The sequence below is a fragment of the Otolemur garnettii genome, unplaced genomic scaffold (assembly GCF_000181295.1).
Source record: "Otolemur garnettii isolate 467f Iridium unplaced genomic scaffold, OtoGar3 scaffold00005, whole genome shotgun sequence".
Lineage (NCBI taxonomy): Eukaryota > Metazoa > Chordata > Mammalia > Primates > Galagidae > Otolemur > Otolemur garnettii.
Genome location: NW_003852400.1, coordinates 41,800,544 through 41,820,956, shown reverse-complemented (window position 1 = coordinate 41,820,956; position 20,413 = coordinate 41,800,544). Strand labels below are relative to the sequence as shown.

Sequence of the window (20,413 nt, the reverse complement as noted above, 5' to 3'; positions counted from 1 at the left end):
TCGAACCCACCACCTTAGGTGTATGTGGCTGGCGCCTTAGCCGGTTGAGCTATAGGCGCCAAGCCAGGAATGTATTCTTTCAATAGCACCTGTGCCCCGTTTAAGCTGTATGCATTTCCTCTACACTAACGAGCCCTAAGAATTTCCACTTCCCTGTGTCAGCCCACCTGTGACTTAGATGCAGACAGAACTCTTAAGTGAATCTGCTCTCCTTAAGAAAAAAACTGCCTAATTTCTATCCAATAACAGTTTAAGTTTTAACATTCACTTTTAAAATTCTTCTATAATTTAGGATTCAGACTTAATTAAATGCAGTTCTCAATGAATAATTCACATGGCTCTGCCCCTATTTGAAATAGATGCACAAATCCATTCCCCGTTCTTTGAGCAGTGCTGTGGATGTTCAGTTCCTTGCTGTTGGCAAAGACAGAGTTGTCAATACCAGTTGTTTAACTGAATCTGACTTGTTAGCTAGTTTAAGTGCTAATCTTATGGAGTTCTTTTATTTTTTACTAATTGTCTCAAGATTCACTTTATTATTTCTTCCTCCACTGAAATCAGTTCATTTTAAGGAGAAAATTTCATTGAGTACAGATGAAACCAAGATTTTATTGTCAAAAAGTTCAGCTATATCCATCTGGTTAACTGCCTTTTGATAAGTAACAGTATAAGTTGACCCCCTAAGACACTGTAACAAACTAGTCAATATACGGAGTATATATATAATCTTCCCAAATAAGTAAACAGGTAAGGACCTAGGCCTACTGTACTGATAAACACATGTGATACATGTCTAGTCTGAGAATTAGGACAAATTAAGGGGGTGGTCAATTTAGGTAGATGGTCAACTATGGAGGTTCTGTACTTTTAAATACATACATCTTAAGGAAAACTCCACTTAGGGCAAAGCAAGAAAAAAAAATTTAAAATGTGCTTAAGCTAGTCCCATTTGTACTTCCAACCTATAGGAACTCAGATAGGACTTTCAAGACTTTAAAATCCCTCTTAACAATATTTTCCTCCAAAGTACCCTGACTTTGACTCTAGGTAGCCTGCAGTGATATGTTAAGTATTAATATGTCCCAATTTCTTTCCCAACATCCCAGTGTAAAAAAGTAACATTCACTTGTAGGTCAGTAATCAAATAAGCTCCAACACTTTAGGTCTGCAGTCTCCAATCCCAGACTAGTACCAGTTCGTGGCCTGTTCACAACCAGGTCACAGAGCTCCACCTGCCCCCCACACTCCTATGGCAAAATTATCTTTCACAAAACTTAGGAAACAAGCCACACAGCAGGAGGTAAGCAGCAAAGCAATTTCATCTATTTACAGCCACTTCCCATTGCTTGCATCACCACCTTAGCTCCACCTATTAATGTCCCCCATGGGAAAAATTGTTTTTCTGGGCATGAGCCACCACACACAGCCCACCCTAAGTTTCTTAGCCCTTGGGTCACGTGAGTTCCAAAACTGACATGGCCAGAACTCTGGACTTTAACTTCTCTCGTCCCATGTTGACAGCCTAAAATCTCCTATATGAGTAGGTTCAACAAAACAGTAATTTGGGCCAGGTACAGTCACTCTTGCCTATAATCCCAGCAGTCTGAGAGGCCAAGGCGGGTGGATTGCTTGAGCCCAGGAGTTCAGGACCAGCCTGAGCAAGAGCAAAAAGCCCATCTCTACCAAAAATAGGCACAGAGCTTTAATGCCAGACTTAGTACTAAGAAGACTGACTATAGGTCCCTACCTCTACAAACTCCATCACTCTTCCTCCCTCCCATACATGCTATTGGCCAATTATATATTTACTAAACCTACTCTAAGTAAGGTATTCAGAAGCTTCTCTTTTCAGGGTTATAATAACTACAGTGTGTGGGGCTGGAGGGCTTCCTAGTACCAAACAATTTAAGAGGCAGCCCTTTTGGACCATGTAGTACTTAACTGCCTTCCTCTTCTAAGAGAACACTGGTGGTGTACACCAGGCCTCTCCCAGAGATTGCCTGGTTCTACAGGGAATCCCCAAGTTACAAACTTCTGACTTATATACAACACATACTTAGAAACAGAGGCTATTACGGGTAATAGGTAATGTACCTGTCAACTTACACACAAATTCTACTTAAAAAGAAGCCTACAGAACCTAACTTGCTCATAACCTGGGGACTGCCTGTATTCTTCCTCTGGAATTTATAATATGAAGGAGCTATTTTCAGAAGTTGTAAAAAGAACACCTAATGGGTACATGAAAAGGTGATTTACAAAACTAAAGTTAGCAAGAAGCAAGGCTATGGTTACTCAAGGAAAGCAAACCAATTGCTTCAAGATGGCTGACCAGAAGAATCTGGTACTCACATCCTCCACAAAGTACAACCACAATAGTGAATAGAAAAATCACACTTATAGATCACCTAAGAGAGAACACTGGAAATCCACAGAGAAGTGACAGGAAACACCTAAAGCAAGGACGGAGAGGAAAGCAAGGCAGCCTGCATGGTTGGGGCAGTTTTTCAATGCTAGTAAAGAGCAGGTGAGTGACCCCAGTGGTCCACATTCCCAGTGCAGACTCCTATAGTCCTAGTCATAGGGGAGTCCCTCAACCCATGCAGGCCCTGAGACTTACAAAGAGTGCTACCCAGAGACTATTACATGGCATTATTCCAGAGAGGGAGCTCATGCTGGGTCACCCCACCCCATGTCCAGAGAAGCTACATCAAGGTGCTATTTTGAGAGCCCAGCCCCCACCAGACTGCATCCTACCGCGGAGACTTGGAGTCCAACAGTCGCTGCATCTGCACATCCCTAGAGCCCCACTATCTTCCACATACATCTAGAACCATATCTCCCTCTGCCACCAGGCCTGAAATGCCAGCCATTAGCAGTTACCTCACCACAGGAGTGCCACTGTTCATTTACAAGCACCTGAGAACAGGCTTGCCCACCCTCTGCCCCCAGTAGCAGGGCTGTCATGCAGCTACTGCCACTTCCACGCACAAGCATCTTTCAGAGGCCTGGGAGACCTTGCTCCTGTCAACCACAACCAGTGACCATATACACCAATGTGGTGGCCTTCAGGCCCACCCCCAGTCTGCCTCCACTCCTGCCCCAGTGCCTAAGAATGCCATCCAGGGTGTTGGGGATCTACCACCACTGGTACCTGAACACTCGTCCCAGGGGTCAGAAGATGACCATCCAACCAGTTCTATCACCATAGCTGACACCCACTCATGCCACCTGCAGACCTGGGAACTGGCCTGCCTAGCCCATCATAGCCCCTGCCAACATCAGCACAGACCAGTGAGAGTCCAGGTCACCGACATCACACCCACTCACCCACCCACCCAGCCCACTACTTCTCAGCACCTGAGCAAGCCACCTGGAAGCCCAAGAATGAACCTGCCTGAACCCACGAACATTAATACTAGCATATGCCGCTCTTGGGTACAAGGACAAGCATACTTGGCCCACTGCTGCCATCAATCAGGTCCTGAGGACTGGCCCTACTAATGTCCCTGGTCCCTGTCCTCAGCAAAACATCATAGGAACAACTGCACCCCCATGCCATTGAAAAAAAGTAGACACTACTAATGCTGTTTACAGCCAAAGAAATCATATGGAGACTATACTACTAAATGCTCCCTGAGTCAAAGACAAAGTGTCCTACCCAACCAACACCACACGGGTAAATCTTGAGGAAAAAGACTTCCCCCGCAAAAGCAAATTCAAAAAATTGAGAGAAGTGACTATTACACCAGATAAATAGATATCAATGTAAGGTTACAAAAATCATGAAAAAGCAAGGGAAAAGAGTTACAAAAGGAAAACTAATTCTCCAACAACAGATTCCAATACAAAAGAAATTCATGAAATCTTGGGAAAAGGGTTCAAAACAATGATAGTAAAGAAGTTTGGTAAAAGAGAAAAGAGCAGATAAAGAAATAGAAAAAAAGATCCTAAAATTTGTATGGATTTTAAAAAGCGATCCTCAACAAAAACAACAAAGCTAGAGGCATCACACTACCTAACTTCAAAATATAATACAAGGCTGTAGTAACCACAACAGCATGGTATTGGTATTAGAACAAATAGGAACAGAACAGAGAACCCAGTCATAAATGTACATAATTATAGCCAACTGGTTTTTTAAGAAAAGAACCAAGGGCATATGCTGGGTGAAGGCCATCCTTCAACAAATGGTGTTGGGAAAACTGAGTATCCATATGCAGAAGAATGAAATTGGACCTTATTTCTTGACTCCAATAGATTAAAGGCTTAAATGCAAGATCCAAAACTATAAAACCACTAGAAGAAAACAGAGAGGAAACAATTCATGACACTGGTCCAAGCAAAGATTTTTTGGCTAAGACCTCAAAAGCATAAGCATCAAAAACAAAAATAAACAGCACTATATTAAACTAAAAAGCTTATGCATAGCAAAGGAAACAACTGGCATAATGAAGAAAAAAGCCTGTTGAATAGGAGAAAATATTTGGAAAGTATTCATCCAGTAAGGGACTTACATGCAGACTACACAAGGAACTCAACCACCAAATGTAAAAAATAATCCCATTAAAAAGTGGGCAAAGGATACGATTATTTCTCAAAAGGAGACATAAAAATGATCAGCAGATATATGAAAAAATACTCAGCATTGCTAATAATCACATAAATGCAAAGCAAGACCACCAGGAGATAGCGTCTTGTCCCAATTAGAATGGCTATTATCAAACCTGGAAGCCAAAGAAAATGGAGAGGAAAGGGAACTCTTAAAAGCTGCTAGTGGAAATGTACATTAGTACATCCACTATGGAAAATCAGAAAAAAGGGACTAATCCACAGAACTATGTTGCGGGAGACTGGCAACAGTAACTTGAGTTTTTAAAAGGTGAAGCAAAGAGCATTAATAAAAGAAATTAGCCTGGCCCAGGGTGAATGGATGGGGGAGAACCCACAGTTCGCTGCCCCATCCAGAAAGGTTTTCTTTCCTTGCTTAGAAACTCCCTCTACAATCACAAATTGGGACACTGTCCTGATACTCTGCAAAAGTAATAGTCGTATTTATAAAAGGAACACCTGAGCCTGCCATTTGTGCCACCCTATTATATACAGGAAAATAACCCGAAAAGAAAAGATGTAGGTTTCCAGGAGATATAAATTTAGAAGAAGAGTTAACAGGAAAAATAAAGATACATCACATACTTCACTAATCTTCACTTTCCCCCTCCCACATTTTCATCTATTAAAAGGGTCTATACAAAAATACCACAGGAGGCTAACATACCTCAGGCCTCAGAAGGAAACTATAGCAAGGCCATTCTCTATTCCTTCCTGTCTTTTTCTATTAGGAGAAACAATACTTGAACTTTTCTAGATTGTGACTCAAAGAACGAGCTCAGAGCAAATGGAATAATACCACTGACTATACATAGCCCAGTTTTAGAAAGCAGAAACTAGTTTGAGAAGAATTAGCCTTAGGAATTTATCAATAATCTCCAGGAATGCCCTCACTGCAACCAGCCAAGGTTTGCAGGCCCCTGTGAAAATGACGGTTCTAGGTGTGGTTTTGCCTCCAAGAAGATCACCATGAACAATGGTGAGCCTTCTGAGCCAGTCTTCCAGGCAGGGCTTCTGGTCAGCCAGGAAATCTTCCTCTGCTGACTTGAGCTTTACCAATTGCCCTATTTACAAACCTTCCATACACAAATGGCAGTGTGCCAGCTCCATCTGTGTCCTGCTCCCCTTGCTGTTCTGCATCTGGCCCACATGGAGCCTGGGGCCTTCCCATGAGAAGGATGGGCAGCACCTCCCTGAGGAACTGCATGCTACTGCTTCTGTTCTGCCCTTTTCTCTCTTTCTCTTATTTCTAGTTATGAATGTCCTAATTCGGAGCTTCCTTCATCAGAAAAGTGAATGTTAGGATCAGGAGGGATCTGAGGCTAGAATGTCTCAGCAAGCATTAACCCCCTCACGGAAACCCCAGGTAAACCTCACTGCTCAGTGCGGGGTCAAGTGTCCTGTCTCTCTGAGCAAAGTAAAACTCCACTCAAAACATAATGGGAGACTTCTTTGGAGGTATATTGGTGAGTAAAAAGAAAAAAAACATGATGGAGATAAGCAGCTGGCTCTAATAAATGTAAAGAAATAAACGAAGGTTTCTAAGCTGAGAAATTAAGAGAAACTTAACAGGCAACTTCCTTTTCCTTAGGGGAATAAGGACAGCAGGAGTCAATCTGCTCAAAAATAACCAGATGTTCCAGCCCAGAGAGGAAGGCTGCAGGAAGCTGGCATTCCAGGTGCAGACGGCAAATCCTTCACTGAGAAGCTCAGCGGCCTTCCTCCCTTAACCCAACAGCACCCAGCACTGTGGCTCCACTTTATGAGGAGCCTCACAACAGGTTTATAAAGTGTACTTGGTCAAAATAAATAAAGACTTCATAGCACAGGGCCACACTGAAAAAAACTTAGAGGGTATATACACTTTTTTCTTTGTATAAATATTAATTCTTTAAATCAGAAAATGCAAAATTATGTGACACCACTTAAGTATTCCTTTGTTCTTTAATTATCACTGAAGGGCAGTGCTATAGCCTCAACATTTGCATTCTCCCCAAAATTCATGTATTGAAATCCTCACCCCCAACATGATGGATTAGGTGGGTGAACACTTTGGTAGATGGTTATGTCATGAGGGACAAAATCATCACAGATTGAATTAATGCCCTAAAAGGAGACTGTGTAGAGCCCCTTTGTCCCTTCCACTTCATGAGACAGGGACCTGCAGGAGGCCCTCACCACAACCCAATCATTCTAGTACCCTGATCTTAGAATTGCAAACTTCAGACTCAGAAATAATTTTCTGTTGTTTGTAAGACACCCAATCTGTCACAATGATAGCATCACAAATTAAAACAGGTAGAATAAAACCATTTAGAGTTGAAATTTCTGAAACATTTAGCTTTAATTAAAGGATTTAATTAATTGCAAAATCTTGCCTTTAAAATAAATCCGATGTTGAGCAAGATACGTTTTGAAACCAGTTTATTTTTATTTTGCCTTTGCTTGAGTATCTGTAATACTTCTTAACTACAAAATGTTATATGATCTCACAGTCTGTTAATACTCTATTCTTAAAATAAGAGGTTGTTTGCTTTCTTTTTCCTTCCTACTTTAAACTCTGCATAGTCAACAGGTCAGCATCCAAGCTAAGAATGGTTTCAAATTTTTTAAGGGTTACTTTCTAAAAAGAATATGTGACCTACAAAGCCTAACTATTTATCAGCTGATCTTTTGCTGAAAAACTCACCAACTCCTGAAACTAACAACAGCATGTTCAACACAAAGAAACACCCCTTTTAAGACCAAGTCAGGAAAACCAAATTGTTCTACGTATATTTAATGACAGATCTTGCCAGAACACTGTAAAGCAAGCCAAATTTTAAGGTGGGATTTATTTAAGGTCTAAATTTAGAAATAATACTTCATTTCAAATGGAACCAGAAAAAACCCAAATAGCCAATATTTCTTTTATTTAAGGAATAAAAACAAATCTGAAGGCATCAAGTTATCAGACTTCAGGTTATACTTCAGGTCTATAGTGATCAAAAGGGTGTGATAACTGGCACAAAAACAGAGATAGAATAGAGAACCTAGAGGTAAACTCAGCCACCCATCACCATTTGATCTTTGATAAACCAAACAAAAGCATGCACTGGGGAAGAGAATCCCTATTTAATAAATGGTGTTGGGAGAACTTGTGATCCACATGTAATGAAGACTGAAATTGGATGCACTCCTCTCACTATTGACAAAAATTGACTCCCGCTGGATAAAAAATTTAAATTTAAGACACTTTCTAGAAGAGTGTAGAGTGTAGGGAAAACTCTTGACAAAGTTGGCCTGTGAAAAGATTTTATGAACCTGAAGACCCCCTTGGCAATTGCAGCAATACCAAAAATAAATAAATCGGACATGATCAAGTTAAGCTTCTTCACACCCCAGGGTACCACAACTAAAGTAAAAAGACAGCCTTTGGAATGGGAGAAGATACTTGCATGCTACAAATATGACGAAGGCCTGACAGAATCTACAGAGAATTCAAATTAACCAACAAGAAAAGATCAAACACCCCCATTTATAAGTGGGCAAGACTAGAACAGAAACTTGCCTGAGGATGATAGATGAATGGCCAATAAACACATGAAAAATGCTCACTGCCCCTAAGCATCAGAGAAATGAAAATCAAAACCACTCTGCGATATCACCTAACTCTAGTCAGAGTCGCCCACAGCACAAAATCCCAAATCTGCAGATGCTGGCGTGGATGTGGAAAGAAGGGAACACTCACACTGCTGGTGGGAATGCAAGCCAATACAATCTCTATGGAAAGAAGTATGGCGAATTCTCAAAGAACTAAAAGTCAACCTTCCATTTGATCCTGCAAGTCCATTACTAGGTATCTACTCAGAAGAAGATTATCACAAGGACATTTACACCTGAATGTTTACAGCAGCTCCATTTGAAATTGCCAAGATGTGGCAGCCAAGTACCCATCAACCCATGAATGGATTAACAAACTGTGGTATATGTATAACGTGGTGTACATTCAGCCATAAGAAAAGATGGAGACTTTTACATGTTTTGTGTTTACCTGGAGTAGAAACACATTCTTCTTAATACAGTATCTCAAGAATTGGGGGGGGGGGGGAAGTATCCAATGTATTCCCTAATATGAAACCAATATATAGCCAGGACAGTGGCTCACACCTGTAATCCGTGCACTCTGGGAGGCCCAGGCAGGTGGATTACTTGAGCTCAGGAATTCCAAACCAGCCTGATCAAGAGTGAGACCCTGTCTCTACTAAAAATAGAGAAACTAGCTGGGTGTTGTGGTGGGCGCCTGTAGTCCCAGCTACTCAAGAGGCTAAGGCAAGAGGATTGCTTGAGCCCAAGAGTTTAAGGCTACTGTGAGCTAGGATGCCATGGCATCCTTCCTGTCTACCCAGGAAGACAAAGTAAGACTCTGTCTCAAAAAGAAAGGAAAGAAGGAAAGCAAGCAATATATAAACAACAAGCCCACACAAAAGAAAAAACACAAGTATAATCCAGTGAGAAAGAGGAGAGAAGGAAGAGGGGAGGGGAGAAGAGAGGGCAACTGGTGGGATCTCACCCAACGTGCGCAATGTGAGGGTGTTCAGCATGCCTTCAGGCAAAGGGCTCAACTACAACTTGAACTTTACCTCAGAAATGGAAACAATGTCACCTAAAACATTTGTACCCTCATATTAATCTGAAATTTTAAAAAAATCCCTAAGATAGTGAAATGGAAGCCCTAAGAAGACTAAACTCGGGTCTGCCTTACAGGCCATAGAACTGTTCTGCATTTGCCCAATGCCCAGCATTAGCCCAGTTTAAGAATCATCATCATGAAATATCAATAATGCCAACTAGTAGATCATCAATGCTAAATGGGAGATTGTATGAATCTTAAGGAAACTGGATGAATGAGAAAGAGTCTGAGTAAGATTCAGATGGGTGGGCAGCACTGTCTAAACACGGTGGGGGTGGGGGACAGACCCAGATAACAGGCATTTTGTGGCAGGGAGGAGAGTCTAGCTGAAGCACGAATAGTGAGAGGAATTTCCTAATACGCAGTGATATAAACAATCTGGGGTTTCAGACTCAGTACAGTGGTCTCAGGAAAAGTGTTTTAGTACATTCCTCACTGTATTGAAAAAATAGCAGAGGAAGGACAGTGGTCAAGTTAAGAGACATTTTTAATTAGAAGTTAAGTTTTTGGTGTCAGGAAGGTTTTAGCTATCAAAGACTATTCTCATAAAAGATTTAAACAACTACATCTTCACCTGAATCTGGGACCAACCCAGGGTGCCAAGATGCCCAGGGAAACAAGATGAGTCACTGCCTAAGGAATGTGGGAGTGGGGAGGCAAAGGTTTAATGTTGAACATAAATGTGAAAGCTGGAGACATCTGTGTATTCAGGGCTGAAATCAAAGCTGGGGCCTACATCCAGATCAAGCAAATATTTCTACCACCTAGAGTCAGTGAAATGCAGTACATGGTGGTTCTGACCTGTTTTCTTCTTCAGAAAGGCACTGGTCTAACCAAACCTATTTATCTAGACCAGGAATCCTCAAACTAAGGCCTGTGGGCCACATGCAGCCTGCCTAGGACATTTATCCAGCCCACTGGGTGTTTCTGCCACTGCTGCCTGTCCTGCTTAGCAGCCGACTAGTCCCGGGGCCCACAGTCCGGCCCTCAATGGTCTAAGGGACAGTGAACTGGCACCCTATTTAGAAAGTTTGAGGACCCCTGATCTAGACTTTATAAATACCTCTTACTAACTCAATTACCAAACTACAGTGGAGGTAATTCTCCCTGCGCTCACACCCCCAACGTGCACTCCTTATGTGCTCCTACATGTCCAAAGAGCAGGCCGGCCAGGGAGCCGCTCTATACATTAATTTCACATTTCACAAAAGAGCCCTCAGCACAAATCTCTACTTGATCAAATATACAGATGTTTTGAGAAGGGTCAAGAAAGAAGAAAAGAAATTGATAAAATATGAAATATATCTGAGAATTTTCTTCAAAACTAAAAGCAGTAGATTAGAGTCACCTGTCAGTCACTTCCAGACTGCCATTTTACCTCCAGAGATCTGCATACCTAACCTTTTCCAAAATAAATACACTAGACTTCAGACCACATAATCAAGCATAAAACAAGGGACCCCCAGAGAGCTCACAGACCTCAGCAGCCCCCTCCCAAGGCTCCCATTCCTGCATCTGTAAACTGGGTGGCAATCAGCCCTCATCTCTGACTTCGCAGAGGTCATCAGAAAGAGCTAAAAATAAAAGTAGTTTAAAATGCAAATCTACATCAGCCAAAACTCAGATTCCTAGATCTCTCCTAAGGACTTGGACACTGACATACACAGTTGAGCGAGTAACAAACCACAAAAGTGGCCCAGTGAGGTCTAGCTCCAGGCCACACAAAGCAGGTCCATACATTTAAAAGGCATTCAGTATAGTCGCAACTTCATGCATTGGAAACAGGCCTCAGGATGTTAACAGATGGCACCACTACCTGGCCTTTCCCCTCTCCCCAAACCTCTACACCCTATTAAAAAGAAAAGTATATATATTGGCTTCCTTTAGAAAGAATGCCAAATAAGATAATGAACAGAAGGTGTGGAAACAGTATTTGCTGTTAACTACCTTCATGTAAGTCACATTTCCTATGGTACATCTGCAGAAACATCTGGATGTCTGTCTTAAAAAGGAAACCCTAAATTCTGCCGAATCAGTACTCTGTGCTTCCTCACAAAATTAAAGTAACATATGATGAAAGCCTTAAAAATTAGCTCTGTCGGCTTGGCGCCCATAGCACAGTGGTTATGGTGCCAGCCACATGCACCAAGGCTGGCAGGTTCAAGCCCAGCCTGGGCCAGCTAAACAACAATGACAACCACAACAAGAAAATAGCTCAGCTTTTTGGCAGGTGCGGTAGTCCCAGCTACTTGGGAGGCTGAGGCAAGAGAATCGCTTATGCCCAAGAGTTTGAGGTTGCTGTGAGCTGTGACGGCGCAGCACTCTACTGAGGGCAACACAGTGAAACTCTGTCTCAAAAAAACAAACAAAAAAAATTAGCTCTGTTGTCATGGTATGAAGTGGATTTGAATTTTATATGACACATTTGCAATTTTTATATTCTTATAACTTTTGGAATTTGGTTTTTCAAATAAAAGATTCTAATAAAATTTATTTTAAAGTCTAATCTAAGACTAAATTAACTTACTGAAACTTCCCATTATAAAACTAACAAAAGGCCACAAGGTGGGAACTGTGTTAGGGGAAATATATATGTAACCAGCCATTGTTCCCTAGCTTGCTTTCAAATAATTGCCTACCACTTGGGAGTCGCATAGCTTGATGGTCATAAAGATTCCCAGCTTTCTTTATTACTCCCATAGATATATCACTCTTGTGAAACCTAAGGCTAGTTTTTGAGCTACCTTCCAGGCCCTGAATTCTGGTGGAACAACTGACCCAGCAAGACTAGTGAAGAAACTGACTCAACTGGTATTGTGACCCCCTCACCCAGGAACTGACTCACAATGCCTACACCACTAAGGTTCTGCCCCAAACCCAGCCAATCAGCAGATCCAATTGCCTAACCCTTTCCTGCCAAACTATCTTTAAAAAGACTTTCTCCCAAATTCTTGGGGAGATGAATTTGAGAAATTCCTCCCACCTCCTTGCATGATGCTTGTGTTATTAAACTGTTTCTCTGCTTTAACCCCAGCATAGCAGTGCACTGGCTTCTCTCGAGCAGCAGGCAATGAACCTGGTTAGGCTGTGACATCATTAGTCTACCCTGAATATTATACACAGATTTTTAATTTTATAATTTTTTTTTTTTTTTTTGCAGTTTGACCAGGGCCAGGTTTGAACCCTTCACCCTCAGTATATGGGGCCAGTGCCCTACCCACTGAGCCACAGGTGCTGTCGTGGATTTTTAATTTTAGCAGTAAATCCTCATATAGCACTAATGTCATCAAAAACAAAACAAAACAAAAACAAAAACAAGAGGGTGCAAATTTACACAATACACAACTAAATAAAACTTTATTTATAAAGAAAATTTTAAAAAGACACAAAAATGATAGCCGTCTGTTAGGGAAGAGATTGTCTCCCCTCTTCTCTTTTCCCTAGCCCCTAAAATGTTGGTTATGCTATATTTACACACACATATATAATATTTTACAAATACTATTTTACATAAAGAAAAAATGTTATAAAAACAAAAATTAAGAATGACCTTTAGATTCCCTGCATATGTCCTAAAGCCTTGTCTACTATTAAATTATTCTGAAAATCGAGGTATTATATCTCTAGTTTGCTAGGCACAATGTGGGTGCAATCTTTTTAACTTCTCACTGCCAACTCTGCATCATGCAAATGCAAAACCATAGGCTACTCTACAGGTCAGCATTCAGAGCTTTTAAAGACTAAGCACCTTTGTATTTTATAACCTCACTGAGAAGACTAAGAATGAAATGTCATACCAATTTTTGTTTACTCTTTTTCATGCTTTAAACAATAAAGGCATTTTTTTTTTTTTTAGTTAAAAAAGAATTGACCCTGAGCAACAACTGCCTCTCCCAGAAGTTGAAACCTTTCTGTCCTATGCGTAACAGTCTAGGAAATGCTCAGAAAATGGAAGAAAAATAAAACCTGACAGAATAGGAGCAAGCACAGCTGTCTTTACTTCCACTGATCAAAACCCACCTCCTCACCACAGCACAGCCTGGGAGGAAAGTGGCTCAGTATCCACACCAAGTGGATGAGGGGAGTAGGTCCCAGTTCAGGAGGAAGTCAGCAATCAACAACTGTCCCCTTGTCCAGGCCTTTCTGATCAGTGACCTGCTGTAATGGCACAGGAGCTGTTTCTGTGTTCCGGAATACCACTTTATAAAATACCGCAAAGTACTGGCACACATTAACTCATTCTCAGCCAAGACATACAAACTTGCTGATTGTTTAGGCTTCTGCCACTTGCTAGTTGATCATCAGCCCAGGAGAAGACACTGAAGCTGAACACATTAATTCCACAGCACATAACCCAACCATCGACAGACACGAGGTACTTACTGCCACAAACAGCATGCAGTACATGGAGAACGAAGAGTGGCCTGAGTAGAAGGACAACCTAGAAGAGAAAGGAGAGAAATGTCAATTTTCTCTCTGGAGGCTGAGAACATTCTTGATTTCATAAACTGCCTCCTAGCTTCCGGGTGAACACAGCTCCCTCCCTCCACATCTTTAGAAATTAGAAGAGTGGAGCTAGGGAGACAATTAGGACATCAACATTGAACAGCCCAAGAAGGCTGTGAGGTCAGATTTCCAGACAGTATCATTTTGCTGAAACCTTCAGGATGGAAGAACCATGAGAACAAATTTGCCAAGCATTTCTGTAGATGTTAGAAGAGTAACACTTGATAAGCCATAACTGGCATAAATGACCTTGACTTGACTACACATAAATTTATATGACCAAGATTAAAGATGTATTTTCCACTTGCAGAGTTAGGCCATGAATAATGCAATCCCTCCTTTGGAACATGCAGAAGCTGATTACTTTTTCCATTCCATATTAATATTTTAATGTTTTAAAAGGGCTCACTTCTTGCCTCACACTTCCCACCAGATTCAGTGCTTTGGTTTGTTATTCATTTTAAAATTGTTCACTGACAGTAAGTACTGCACTAGATGAATTACCTCTCTCAGTGTTATATTCTATAAATATCAGAATAGCATCTCTCCATCTAAAAAATGACAATGCGCACAAAACTTAATTTTATAGCACATCTGTAAAAGAAAAAGAAGGCTCACTAACATTCAAGATCTAAGTTCTGCTTATGTAGAATTAGCCACTGATGCAGAAAAAGCAAGTACATTAGGCATGGGGAAAGCATGCCATAGGTAAGAATGAAAACAGGAGGGACAGATCTCAACTGCTTTACTTACTACACTCTGCCTTATTCAAAAAGAATTTAAGGGAGATATTGGTTTCTTGGATTCAGAGACAAGACTCCCAAAACTCATACCAGAAAGTCATGTGTGTATGCTGGAAACTGATTACTTAAGTATATACTGATAATGTATCTACCAAGAATTTTGATTATCTTTTTTATAATCAGATACATTCTTAAGAAAAAGAATCTTCTCACTTCCAATGCCAACCATGAATTATGTAATTAAACCTGATAATTTTCTGGGTTTAATCTATGTAAACAAGAAAAATAAATCACATTTTAGCTTTATTATCTAAATCCACAGAGAATGGATCAATATAAATCCTAATTTTGTAGAAAAAGGATTTTGTTCTATTGCCCACTCTGGAATGCAATGGACCAATTATAGTTCACCAAAGCCTCAAACTTCTGGGTTCAAGCAATCTTCCTGCCTCAGACTCTCAAGTAGCTGGGACTACAGGTACATGCCACAATGCCTGACTAATTTTTTTAGTAAAGATGGGAGTTTGCTATTTTGCCCAGCTAGTCATAAACTCTGGGGCTCAAGTGTTCCTCTCACCCCAGCCTCCCAAAGTGCTAGGATTGCAGGTGTGAGCCACCATGCCCAACCCAAAATTCTTATTTTAAATTCAATAATTAGAGCAGAGTTCTGTATGTTTTATGATTAGTTTCAACAAGTTTTACTGAAGAGCCTAGAAGTTAATGAGAGCCAATCTGAAGGACTACCAAAGTCTACTGAGTCAACGCAACCATGATCACAGAAATATTCTCAAAGCCATGCAAGTTTTCTTAAATCCTGTATATGGTGCCACAAAATCATAAATTACAAAGGTAATAGTTTTAAACAGATATGAATTAGCCACAGGGTGATTGTATTAGTTGAAAACAAAATTATTTCAGTTTTTTTTATTATGAATACAGAAATACATTGTGTATAGAATCAGCAAAGAAGTCCGGCTAAAACTTCAAAAAGGGATTTAAAAAAAAAGAGATAGGCTGGACGCAGTGGTTCACGCCTATAATCCTAGCACCCTGGGAGGCCGAGGTGGGTGGATTGCCTGAACTCACAGGTTCAAGACCAGCCTGAGCCAGGGTGAGACCTCATCTCTAAAAGTAGCTGGGCGTTGTGACGGGTGCCTGTAGTCCCAGCTACTCTGGAGACTGAGGCAAGAGGATCACTTGAGCCCAAGGGCTTGAGGTTGCTGCAAGATATGGATGCCATAGCACTCTACCAAGGGTGACAAAGTGAGACTGTCTCAAAAAGCAAATCAACAACAACAAAAAACCCCAAAAAGATAATTATATTCAATCTCAGTTTATAAATCTTTATCCATAGTAATTTATTAAGCAAATCATAGTGATATTGACTTTTATTTTCTATTAAAAAGAAAATGATCAGAATAAAGCATGAAACATATAAATTCAAATTATTCATATTCTATATAAATCTAACCCTTTATTGAGGTCTGTATGAGACATACCCCCTGAAAGGATCTTATTATACCCATAATTTAGAAACAAACTAAATATTTGTATGAGTAGTTTAAGAAAATCCAAGGAGCAGTCAAAATGTAGTTTTCATCACAGTGACCTCAACTGAAATGTTTAAGTTTTGGCCTTGGCCTAAGAACCTTCCCCTTAGATTTTAACCAAACCTAGACTACCACCTCACTTCATTATAGCCTCTCTGATGAAGAGAGATATAGTACAGTAATAAAGCTTTCCATCAAATCTTAAGAAAATCTTCTCCGAAAGAAAATTTGCAGTGATAAAAATGTATTTTGAAATGCTACTGCTTTCACCAACCCTGGACTATTGGTCTATTAAGCAACTAGCTTCACCTAGCAATAGACTTGTTTTGACCATGTAACTCACCGTGAATGGGATTCTATTCCAAATGACAAATTGATGATGTTTTATTTTCCTTACATTTGTTAGCTGAGAACCTCCTTCTCCTGGGAGAGCTGAATAAACTCAGCTTGAACCCCGTATCACAGCCTTCAGAGTTCAAGACCAGCCTGGCCCAAACAGCAAGACCCTGTCTCTACATAAAACATTTTTAAAAATCCACCATCACTCTGGGAGCCCGAAGTGGGTGGATCACTTGAGCTCAAGAGTTCAAGACCAGCCTGAGCCACAGTAAGACCCTGTCTCTAAAATAAGCTGGGTGTTGTGGCGAGCTCCTACAGTTCCAGCTACTTGGGAGGCTGAGGGAAGAGGATCACTCAAGTCCAAGAGTTTGAGGTTGTTGTGAGCTATGACATCATGGCACTCTACCAAAGGTGACAAAGTGAGACTTTAAGAAAAAAAAATCAGCCACATGTGGTAGCACTTACCTGTATAGTCCTAGCTACTCTGGAGCCTGAACCCCATCTCATACCCTTCAGAGTATTCATCTCCCCATCTCCCTGCCCCTGTGTCATCCAACTCTGCATTCTAACATCCACATCCACGTTGGGCCCTATAAATTGCAAAGAAGATCAAATCCAGCCTTTATCAGTCAAACAATCAACTTATAAAGCATTTTTTAATTTGCTTTTTGGGGGCTCATCTGCTCTTTCTCCACCATCCAACTTTCCTCTTCTCCCCACTCTCCAAGGTTACAAAACAGTTACACTACTAAGCTATAAGGAAAAACTTTGAGACAGGTCTCCTGCAGGCTGAAGTGCAGTGATGTGATCATAGCTCACTGTACCTCTCTATACCTCCAACTCCTGGGCTGAAATGATCCTCCTGCCTCAGCCTTCCAAAGTGCTGAGATTATAGGTCTGAGCCACCAGACCCTGCCAGGTCTTCTTTTAGTTCGGAAATATCTTATTTTGTGTTCGTTCTTGAATGATAGTTTTTTTTTAAGTACAGAATTTTAGGTTGACAATTTTTTTTCTCATCACTTTGAGGCTAACATCACATTATCTTCTGGCTTCTACTTTTCTGTTAAAAAGCCATCTGCCATTCCCCAGGGGGTTAACTGTCTTGCTTACTCCTTCCACCCTCATCAATATTCTGAAGTTTTACTATCATGTATCTAGTAGGGATTTCTTTTTATTTATCTGGTTTAATAGTCACTGGCTTCCTATATGTGAGGATTTATATACTCTATTCTTACCGTGAGTAGCTTTTTCCTGTAGATATTCATTTATATTAGAATGTGAGCTCAGGCCTTTCCAACTCTATTTGCGGGGACTCTCACAGGCCTTGGCTTAAAGCAAAGATTTGTGTTCACCTTTGCTAGGTTCGCTCCCAGTCCACTTTAAATTTCAGGACTCTTTTTTAGCCAAGTAATATAAATTCTGGCTGCAGACCAATGTGAGTGTGATCTTATGGTTACAAATTCTTTTTAATCACTTCCACTGCGAGGATGCTACCCTTTGGAAGTCCCTGTATTATCCATTTGTCTCCTACGCATCTTCCTACTCTCCTGCAGCCCTGATCTCTCCCATGCCCCATACTCACTACTGAGGCTCTAGGCTACCAGGAATTGGTAGATACTTTCAGGGATCACACTGGATCAATAATACCATCTGACCGTGGCCTCAGAAAAATTCCTTTACTCTCCCACGAGCTGAACTGTTTATTAGAAACATGTGTATGTGTTTTAAGATTTATCTACATTTTAAGGTAAAATACACACAAATGTGTGTGTAATATATTATTTAGCACATTTATTTAAACTACATCAGCAGGCATTTCTAATCCTCCATACTGCCAGAAACAGAAGCAGGCTTTATTAAATTTAATAGGACTGACAACTAATGCACTGCTATCTAAAGTCAGTCACTTTACTAGGACACAATAGTTTAGCAAGGGCCATTTGCTTTTAATTATATAGTGACCAATGCTCAAAATGCTTCCAATTATTACTACACAACCACCAAAGTTGGCTCTGCTGCAAGTTAGGTGAACTTCTTTTTTCTCCTAATAATCATCCTAAAATTGATTCCTGAAGCAATCTAAGGCAGGAAGGCTGCCAGCCTTTCTGACAAGCTACTGAGTAGGTTCAAGTACTTGATACACAGTGTTCCCACTCCTCACAAAAACTCCAATGTGCTCACATAAGTTTGCTTACTTGCTCCAAAGTCACACCACTTTGAGACTCAAATCTGAGTCTTCCCAACTCTCTCCAAATGTGCCATGATTTCACCCCTGTGAATGACAGATAAACCCAGGAGGAACTTTTTGTTTTTTTGTTTTTTACCCACAAGGAACTTTAATCCTGCCATCTCTAGCCAGGGGAGTACTCATCAGAAAGAACAAGAATTACAGTTTATGCGTGACAAAATGTGTGAAATAAATATACAAGGAAGAAATTGGACTTAATTTATGAAAAAGTAGATGTTGGCAATGTATAATCATTTTAAGAGAATACCTTCCAATTTGTCTTCTGTACACTCTAAAGACAAAAATGAAAAAAGTCAAATTGCAACATGAGGCATTTTCTTTAAAGGTTTCTTCAAATGTTCAAATACCCTGTATGAAATTCAGTATATTAACTCTGTTGGTTTGCAAGTAACCAAGCTAATAAATGATATTTTAATACTAAATGTTTGGGAAGAAGAGTTTTTTCCCTCTAAGATTAGATTTCTAGAAATGTCTACAAATATAAGAACCACAGAGTATCTCTCTCCCAAACGGTAAAGATGAAGGTAATAGTAAATGAATATACAATGGTCCAAACCAAAATTAACTTAAATATAATGCAACAAAAAACAATATAAACTCATCTTATTTCCTTGAAACACAACAGAGAACAAATTTTTTCATTAGCAGCAAAAATCCTATAATGTACTCCTTGAATTATTTTTATGATGATTTTAATACATTTCCATTTAAAGCTACTGTACTATATAAGGTCAGAAGTAAAATTGCCATCCTCTGATTTCATGTAGCATTTTATCTTTAAGGCTCGTATCACCTTCTATCATCTAACTATCATGCACTCAGTCTCCAAATGCCTCATCCACGTAGTGAGCCCTGTAAGAGCAAGATGGCCATCTTGGTAGCTCCCACAGTGACTGGGATATGAGAGCAACAGACATCAGTTGAATCTAGAACTTCATGGAAGAGGCTAAGACAGTGGTTCTCCAATCAGCAGCTTCAGCACCATATGGGAAAGTTGTAGAAATCCAAATTCTTGGGTACCACCCCAGACCCACTGCCAGAAATCCATACTTTAACAAAGTCTTTAGGAGCTTCCAGTGTAGCTCCAGTGTGAGAAACACTGGGGCCAAAGGGTCAGGATGGTGTAGGGTAAGGAAACAGTCACAGCTATAGACCTAAATTGTCAGGTATGTGGCACACCTCTTGGGTGCAGAACACAACTATAAGAGGGTCTCTACCTAACAAATGCAAACATTGTAACCTAGTTGTTTGTATCATAAATAAGGAAAATTATTTCTTATATTCAATCATACATACTGCAATTAAACATCTAAAACAACACAAGGCTGCCAGAATCCAAACAGAAATGCCTTTGTGTTGAACATTTGATTCATATATCCAGAGATCTGTCACTCAAAATTGATCTGAAACACTGAGTTTATAAATAAAATTTAAACAAAAGACAAAAAAAGTAAATTTCTTAAAGCAGCCAATAGCTTCTATGTTGTACATCACAAATGGACCAGTAGCTGTGCACAAACTTAACACCCTACCTAACTGAAAACTCATTAGAAATATGAATTCTCAGGTCCCACCCAAAACCCTCTGAATCAGACACTTGAAGATATGGCCCAGCAATCTGTATTTTAACAAGCCCTCCAGATGATTCCAATGAACTGATAAAGTTTTTTTTTTGGTTTTTTTTTTTTTTTTGAGACAGAGCCTCAAGCTATCCCCCTGGGTGGAGTGCCGTGGCATCACAGCT

The 20,413-nt window shown here is 40.3% G+C and overlaps 1 protein-coding gene across 1 annotated transcript in view; it reads right to left on the bottom strand.

The window, feature by feature from the left end:
* The window catches only part of PLPP1 (phospholipid phosphatase 1), a 98,542-nt gene that overhangs the window by 1,901 nt on the left and 76,228 nt on the right, over positions 1–20,413 (bottom strand). The window contains exon 4 of the mRNA XM_003782766.2: positions 13,667–13,724. Within this exon, the coding sequence (XP_003782814.1) occupies positions 13,667–13,724 (58 nt within the window). The remainder of the gene's footprint in view (positions 1–13,666; positions 13,725–20,413) is intronic.